This window comes from Cynara cardunculus (genome assembly GCF_001531365.2).
Source record: "Cynara cardunculus var. scolymus isolate 2C chromosome LG 1, CcrdV1, whole genome shotgun sequence".
Taxonomy (NCBI): domain Eukaryota; kingdom Viridiplantae; phylum Streptophyta; class Magnoliopsida; order Asterales; family Asteraceae; genus Cynara; species Cynara cardunculus.
The window spans coordinates 1,093,103-1,101,100 of record NC_037528.1 but is presented as its reverse complement, the minus strand read 5'-3'; the positions used below and the strand labels follow the sequence as shown (position 1 = coordinate 1,101,100).

At 36.8% G+C, this 7,998-nt stretch overlaps 3 protein-coding genes across 4 annotated transcripts; 1 reads left to right on the top strand and 2 right to left on the bottom strand.

The window, feature by feature from the left end:
• LOC112512381 lies at positions 1-3,403 on the top strand. 2 transcript variants are annotated; one of them, XM_025118327.1, is made up of 5 exons: positions 1-145; positions 474-721; positions 881-1,091; positions 1,185-1,355; positions 3,160-3,403. In XM_025118327.1, the coding sequence occupies exons 1-4, from the start codon at positions 5-7 to the stop codon at positions 1,305-1,307; spliced, it is 723 nt and encodes a 240-aa protein (XP_024974095.1). In that variant the 5' UTR covers positions 1-4; the 3' UTR covers positions 1,308-1,355; positions 3,160-3,403. The 2 variants fall into 2 exon arrangements, with proteins under 2 accessions (XP_024974095.1, XP_024974087.1); XM_025118319.1 differs by lacking the exon at positions 3,160-3,403 and having other exon boundaries at positions 1,185-1,468.
• LOC112512374 (peroxidase 66) lies at positions 1,546-3,011 on the bottom strand. The gene is made up of 3 exons (XM_025118306.1): positions 2,705-3,011; positions 2,423-2,611; positions 1,546-2,262 (listed from the first exon to the last, which is right to left on the bottom strand). Exons 1-3 carry the CDS (start codon positions 2,921-2,923, stop codon positions 1,699-1,701), a joined length of 972 nt encoding a protein of 323 aa, XP_024974074.1. The 5' UTR covers positions 2,924-3,011; the 3' UTR covers positions 1,546-1,698.
• A 3,551-nt stretch (positions 3,404-6,954) lies between the features above and the next one.
• On the bottom strand, positions 6,955-7,998 carry LOC112517213 (transcription factor TCP19). Its single transcript, XM_025124579.1, has one exon. The coding sequence runs from the start codon at positions 7,996-7,998 to the stop codon at positions 7,012-7,014; it is 987 nt and encodes a 328-aa protein (XP_024980347.1). The 3' UTR covers positions 6,955-7,011.

Sequence of the window (7,998 nt, the reverse complement as noted above, 5' to 3'; positions counted from 1 at the left end):
ATTCATGAAGAAGAGGATGATGGGGGATAGAAAGAAAGACGGAAGAAATGGGAAGAAATCGAAGACGACGGAGACGAATTGGCCTGTCATTAAACCCAAGTCTAATCTCCGTATCACTCGCCTAAAAGATTACGATCTCTTTACTGTATGTTTCCTATGTTAATTTGTAGTTTTGTAGCTTTTCAGGATTCTCTTATCGATCGTGTTTGTTATATTTGATTTATGTGGGTTTGATTCGATTCGATTCGATTCGAGTGTCGTACAATTAAGTTTCGTTGTTAAAAAAGGAAGACTCATCCTCTTCTGGATCCTCCGTAATTTGTTCAATATGCATATATATTAAAAAAATCTTATTTACATGATCCAAATTGAAGTTATCAAGTTTAACTGTTTAAGTATGTCAAATTAGGGTTTTTGTTGGGCAGACTAGAGTTAGATGCAGAAGATGATCCTCTTTTGTATAAGGTTCTCAGGTGCAGAATTTCTTAACAGCTGCTGAATCAAAGGCATTTGTAAAAGCCGCAGAATCGATTGGGTTTGTTCACCAAGGGAGTCTTGGACCAACAAAAGGTGAAGCTTATAGAGACAACGATCGTATTGCTGTAAATGATCCTGTTCTTGCTGATACATTATGGGAATCTGGACTTGGCAAGCTATTATCTGATCTTACTATTAGGGGCAAAGTTGCTGTTGGGTTAAACCCAAATATTAGACTTTACAGGTTTGTTCATATTTGTCATATTAAATTGCTGGTTTACCAAAATAATTGCCTCATTTCGTTCATACGTGGCACAATTTCGTATATGCTTCATGGGTAAATGTTCAGTCAAGTTAACAGACTCATCTCTATTCATAATGCTATAAGTTGACTCATATTCAGGTACAAGGTTGGTCAACATTTTGGTCGACATATTGATGAAAGTGTCGATCTTGGAGATGGAAAACACACCCATTATACTTTACTAATATATCTTAATGGTGATGTTGACTCCAAACATCAATCTGATATGAACAGTTCAGATGACTCCTCTGAATCTCTGGTTGGAGGTGAAACTGTCTTTTATGGTCCACGAAATAGCATTGTAGCCGAGGTACATTTCCTTCTACTTTCTCTTATATCATGTGTACAATTTACATCCCTCTCTTTATCATTATCAATATCAATTGAATTGTGTGAGGTTTAGGTGACTCCAACTCAAGGAATGGCCCTCTTCCACATCCATGGAGCCAAGTGTATGCTACATGAAGCACGCAATGTTAGAAAAGGTGCCAAGTATATTTTAAGATCAGATGTTGCTTTTGCATGATGACTGTCAAGCATGGTTAAACAGGATTTAGAGTTCACATGTTCAAAGGTTGGTGATCACTTTTGTATTATCTATAATTGTGGTTTAGAATACGATTCACATGATCAACATTGCTAGACTGTATATCATGAATCTTCATATCAATATTTTTTTTTGCATCATTCGTTGGTTTCGACATGTATTATCTATATGCTTTTCATTTGCCAAGCATCAGTTTTATTTAGGTTACAACTCTTAGAATCATGAATTGCTTTTATGCATCAATGTTTAACACATCAGAAGATGCCAATAGCTCAACATTTATTTATTTTATTAAATATAATCGAGTCAAACAACAAATTATGATATAAGAATTGTAAAAATGTTAAATCTTTCCCTCCCTCCTCACACCTCAATTCACGATACTACATTTCACTCTAATTTCGCCATCTTCTATGACACCTACATTTCCAAGTTTGACCATTGAAGCTGCAAATTCTCTGAAGAACAGCTTCTCGTCTTTGGCAAATGAATCCACAATCCATCTTGTCCTATAATCTTCGAACAGAGCTTGGTCCGACCCAAAGACACCCTTACCCATTACAATTCTTTTGTAATAGTCATTATCAAATGTTGAAGAAGTCGAATCTAAGAACTCTCCTGCATTGTGGTCCTTGTTTGGTATGGGGCATTTCTTCTTTAGGTTTATAGCAAATTCACTGTTAATGCTGGGATCAGAGAAGTGCTCGGCACTAAAGTTGTGTAGCCGGGCACTAAAAGAAGAACAATGTGAAAACCCTAGAGTGTGTCCACCCGAAAGTGCAACCAAATCTTTGATGCTTAATCCTCTTTTAGCGAAACTCTGAATGAGTGTCGTGGTATTGGAAAATGGAGATGGCAAGTTTCTAGTTTCATTAGCTATTGACACTCGCCCATCTTTCCTTCCTTTAAGTACATTCCACCATGGACCTTGAGACTGGAGAAGTGGTGATAGAAGAAACATAAAACAAGGCAGTTAGAGGGATAGAAGAATTTGAAACAATAAAACAAAACAAAACCAAACCAAACCAACCCAATATATCCTACCCAGAGGTGGGTTCCGGGGAGGGTGATATAAAAAGAAGGAAAAAGGTTACCATTGCTACAACGTCTCTTGCAGCAATTGCTATCACATCAGCACAAGAAACTGTATTTGGGCATGCCTTTTCGAGCTTTGTTTTGGCATCATCAATTACATAAAATGATCGAACTGATATATTTGGAGGTCCATCTTTTTCTGCCTTGTTTTCCGGAGTCGAGTCAAGCAGCAGAGACGCATCACATCCCTGTTTGTCCATAAATACAACATGCACTTAGATCATGACAAGATAGATATTTTTGTGTGTGCGAGGGGGCTAGATGGTGATATAGTCACATACCCTTATGAAACAGTCATGGAAGAACATCCTAAGAAGGCGGGCTGGGACTTTAGGGTCGTAGATAGAGGCATTACAAACAGTTTGGTAAATAATATTCTCTGCCTGTGGACACATTTGATCATAATAATTAGCACTTAATGCTGCTTCTGAAAGTGGAACCATAGTTAGTAAAAGAATAAAGGCAGCAACTGCTGAAATCATCAAAGACATTTTAACCATCTCTTGAATCTGGAGATATTGTTATAGAAACAGCAGGCAAGGGTTGATGAACTCCATGGAAGTCTTGTTGAATTTATAGTGCTTGTTGAAGATTGTAATGTACTTTTAAGTTACTCAAATGGAGATCTAACAGCTTTGTTGGGCTTCTAAACAAAGAAACTCCAACAACATAGAGTCAACCAGATGATTAATTGTAGTCTGTAAGGTGTAAAGAATGATCAAAACAGTGTAAACAGGTGTGATTTTCAACGATCTGTCGCTGTTGCTTACGGAGTTGAAGGAAGTTTGTAATGGAAGTAGCAATGGAGACATGGTGGAATTGTGGAGTTGCAGGTGTGAAAAAAGACAGTTAAGATGTAGCAATCGGTTAGAAGGTCAGACGGGACAGCTGGTAAAAGATGGAGTACTTGTACGTCTTGTACTTTGCTGATCTTTTGTAAACAAGAGAACTCGAATGTCATCCTCATGTACTTGTTTTTTTCTCTTTTCTAAGTGGTAAAAATACGAACCTTTGTTTTAGAGTGATAAAAACAAGTTTGATTCGAGCTTGATTAAAAATACACTCTAAAAAGATATACACATTAACAACAAACTAAAACAAACTCGGTATATCCTTGAAATCAGAGTCTAGGAGAGGTGAGACCCTAAATGGTAGCGCAGTTGTTTTCTCGAAAACCCTCATGCCAAAACCAAGACTAGCAAGTAGTAAGTAGGGATGGCAAAAAAGCCATGTACTCAACGAGGAACCCAATACCCAAACCCGGTTTGACCGGGGATGAGGATGGGGATACACCTCAAACCCGACCCCGAGTATTTATTTATAAGGGATGGAGAAAAAGTCCCCGATTCCCGGTGAGGATGGAGATGGGGAAGGAAACTTGTTCCCATACGGGGATGGAGATGGAGATGGGGAAGGAAACTTGTTCCCATACGGGGATGGAGATGGGATGAAGTATCCTGTAAGAATAAGAGTTAAGGTGAGAAGTATAAGAAAAAATATAAATTTTTTATCACTTTTAATCTCAAACCAACCAATGAATTGCGTTTTTAGAAGAGAATTGATCTGATACATCTTATTAGTGTTTATCTTCAATTAGAATTGATTCATGGATGAAAAACTTTTCTTATTATAACTTTCATTTTCATCAAAACCCAACCTAGATAGACAAATCCCTATATTTAACGTATGTATTTATTACCCTCTGTCATCCTTATATTTAACTTTCTTCTTTCCGTCCACACTTGCTATAGGTAGAAATGGCCACATTGCGCAACCTGGTTTGGGATCGATTGCATGTTCTCTGAAAAAATAAGAACGGTTTTACATAGGGATTGATTTTTTTTTCATGTAAATTTAATATTTAAAGATTTTTACAAATAGTAATACAAGATTTTGCAAATAAATATAATAGTTAAAGTGTATTTCAAAATTCGATGTACAATTTCAAGATCCATAATGAAAAAAACTTGTCTACCTGTGACCTGTTTTGGGACCGATTATGAAGGTCGAGACCAGAACCTGCCAGCCCAGTTACAAGCCAACTTTTTCATATAGGGGCCAGTTTTTAGTCATTTCTAGCTAGGAGTGTCAAAAATAATTGAAACCAAATAATCCACCCGAACCGAATGAGATTTGGATTAAATGGTTTCGAGTTATTCGGTTTTTGGGTTAAACGGTTTGGTTTTCATATAATCTTTTTCTAATTCCGTTAAAGTGAATTAACCAAATAACAAATTCTACTTATTTTTTTATATATTTCATATTTTCAAAAATAAAGCCACATATTATGCTATTAGTATTTTACATATTTTATTGCTATATAATATATTTTTTTAATTAACTTGGATATCCAACTCGTTATGCGAGACGACTAATTTCAGGGCTACCACCTGTTTTGCAGATAGCCTGGAGTCATCGCATTGGAACCTCGTGGCAACAAGAGGATTATGTTTTTTCGTTATATTATGTTTTCTACTTTATGTAATCCGTCGCATGAAAAAATAACGTCTTTTTGTATATATATTGGTTTTTGGTAGATGATAGTCTTCATTTAATACAAGTCTATTGTTGAGTATGAATGTATAATACAATTATATACTAAAAGCAACGGACATTGAATTTGGAAAAATTATTCGAGCAAGTGTTCAACGAAAAATAAATAAATTCTAGTTTGGTTTAACTAGTCACTAAACCTAATAACCGGAAATCGACTAAACCGAACCTTATTGGTTTAGTTATCAGTTAGTTTAAAAAAAAAACAGATTTAACCGTTCGAATAACACCCATAGTTACAGTTACCTACCTTAACACATGGATGGCTTAAAAAGTTTGATAACAATTTAAATCAAGTAAATTTATATGTTTCGAATTTTAGGTTGTACTTGAATTCAATATAATTTATCAAGGGTGGAGATCATTTCTTGAGATTATCACTTTAACTTCTATTCTCACACGATCATTCATCATAATAGATGAGAGTGGCACTTGGTGTATGTTCATATACGTTTAAAATAATATTGTTTCATGCATAAAAAACTATTTTTCATTTCTTAAACAAAAAATTAAATAAGATTATTCATATAACTTTTTGTTGGATATAGTCTTCAATAGTTGGAAGTTTTGTCCACATAGGAAGAGGAGCTAATATGAGAGTGGTTTATAAGTCTTATTCTATTTTGTTTATCAAATAAGTGATATTTGATAAAGAGGATTTGAGCTTGATTTTCTACTTGATTTGGGTTGATATAGAAATTGTTAGTGGATCAAAAGACAGCACCAACATGCGGTTCTCAGAAAAACCCGGTTTTTATTTTATGCACAGTACGGTAGTACAGTTTCTTATCCGTATGTGCGGTTTCTTGGGTTTAAATCTTATCCACTAATAGTTTTTTGTTACACATAGTCCGTATATATCTTACATTTTGTAGAATAATATGTTTCATTTTTCTTGGTTCTTCTCTTCTCCTATTCAATTTCTGCAACGATTTGTTGTATCATTCATCTAGATTAGGTTAATCCCGAGAATAAATTAACCATAACCTAACTGCATATAGTGGGGGGGATAATATTATTCTAAGGATAGTGATCTTAATCACATCCTAATTTGTTTGCTTCTAGTTTTTTATAACACTTTTTGTTCCTTGTAAATTATTCAATATCAATATTAAATTAGAATATCAAAATATGAACCACGATTCAAGAAATTAGAGTGGGTAAGTGGAGGTTATAACTTAGAAAAAAGGTCCAAGACTTTGTATGGAAGCAAAGACAAAATTCAAAGCACTATGACCACCAACTTGTCATTCTCATTGGTGTATCCGAAAATTTTACGGTTGTATCTTTAAGATGAATCTAAAGATCTATAAAATCATTTCAATGACTTGTTTTTCATTATTTTAATTGATGTTTCTTGTATTTTCTAATATTATAAAGTATCCTTCAAAATTTATCAGACACACCTTTTATACGGTAAAATAAATCTAGTTACACAAATAAATTAAACGAGTCTTGGACCCTCTTTGAAGCTTGATATGTCCGCCATTGATCACTCCAATGCCCAACACTACACAACCCACCACCTAGTTTCGCGTAGGCCTGCTCCCCCTCTAATTACATATAAAAATAATAATAATAATAATAATAATAATAATTAATAAAATAATATAATAACAAATAAATAGTTATTTTATGATTATCGTAATATTAAAAATGTTTTTTAGAATTAAACTTTTGATTATTTAATGAAGCCAGGCGGGTGGTCCCCACACTACACCTAAGCATCAACGACACCTATGCTTTTCACCTAAACCCCATATCCAAAAAGATAAAAAGGGGGTCCAACACCAAGTGCCACTTGTGCACGCGCCATCCCTGCACGTGTCTATGCCTAACTCGCACGTGCTCTCCCTCACCCCCAACCCCAGATTACACCACCCCACTAAAGATAACCTTTTTCATTATTCTAAACCCATTTACATATTTATAATTTAAAAATAATAATAATAATAAAAATGAAAAAGCTTAAACACAAGAGATTATGTAATTTTAAACGCACTGAAACTAATTAATCTGTTCATCATGAATTTGATCAAGATGAAGGTTTTGAAGATGGGTTTTGATCGGTTGAAGAACCCATCATGAATTGAAGCTCTCGTTTATCGTAAATCTTCAAAGAGAAATCTCTAAGCATCTGAGCTGAACTTGTAGTTGAAATCGAAGCTGAACTTGGGGCCAATTTCGTCGAAACCTTCCCCAATTGATCTTCACTCCCACTACTGTTTGATACTGATCTCGACGGCGTTTGAACTCCACCTCCGGAACTAACACCTTCCGACACATAACTGGATATGGGTCTTGCCGGGACGTTAAAAACGGGGGTTGCACCGGCGGGTATGGCCCACAACTGTGGTAAGTGGGCCGACGATGGTCCGCCGGAAATACTTGCAGGTGGGATCAAGAAGAAAGCTGCGCCCTGCATACCCATGGTGGGTGGTGCTCCCATGGTCCACACGGGCACGAGCCCTTGTGGGGCAACTGGGGCCAAACCGGATGACAACGAGTCATTCGCGTCATAAAACTCACTGTTACTGGCTCTTTTCCGTCTTTTACTAACACCCTCCCCTTCGCTAGACGTCGTTGGAATTTTTAACGTTCCGTTAACGCTGACGGCGATTGCGGGAACAGTTCCGGTACCGGTGGCTTCAATAATAGCCCGCTCTGCGTGCTCCAACAACCACCGAATCGTCTCGCCGTCTGACTTGTGGCCGAGTTCTCGAGTTAACTGGAAGATCCTAGCAGCACAGACCGCCGGCATGCGGATTCTCCGGCCACGACCTTCCACCTTGGTGTGGCGGTCCTTGGAAGGCCTCCGTGGCGGTGCCACCGTCATTTGTGTTGACATTGGCATGATTGGTGCAGGCATGGAACCAGCCATGGAGTCATTTTCTGATGGCTCTTGTTTGAACATCGGCGGCTGGTGCTGCTGAAGCTGTGGAATTTCCGGTGAATCTCCAACTTGGAGCAAGGGATCAGATTTTGAAGGGGTGTTGGTAGCATGTTGGTGTTGAGATTCCAT

Bases quoted from the DNA above. Each gene is read 5' to 3' on its own strand.
- LOC112512374 (XM_025118306.1), bottom strand. From the start codon at position 2,923: ATGGTTAAAATGTCTTTGATGATTTCAGCAGTTGCTGCCTTTATTCTT. The intron at 2,612-2,704 runs GTATGTGACTAT...ATGGACAAACAG, and splicing joins TCCATGACTGTTTCATAAGG to GGATGTGATGCGTCTCTGCT. The intron at 2,263-2,422 runs GTAACCTTTTTC...CCACTTCTCCAG, and splicing joins CAAGAGACGTTGTAGCAATG to TCTCAAGGTCCATGGTGGAA.
- LOC112517213 (XM_025124579.1), bottom strand. From the start codon at position 7,998: ATGGAATCTCAACACCAACATGCTACCAACACCCCTTCAAAATCTGAT.
- LOC112512381 (XM_025118327.1), top strand. From the start codon at position 5: ATGAAGAAGAGGATGATGGGGGATAGAAAGAAAGACGGAAGAAATGGG. The intron at 146-473 runs GTATGTTTCCTA...TAAGGTTCTCAG, and splicing joins AAGATTACGATCTCTTTACT to GTGCAGAATTTCTTAACAGC. The intron at 722-880 runs GTTTGTTCATAT...ACTCATATTCAG, and splicing joins CCAAATATTAGACTTTACAG to GTACAAGGTTGGTCAACATT.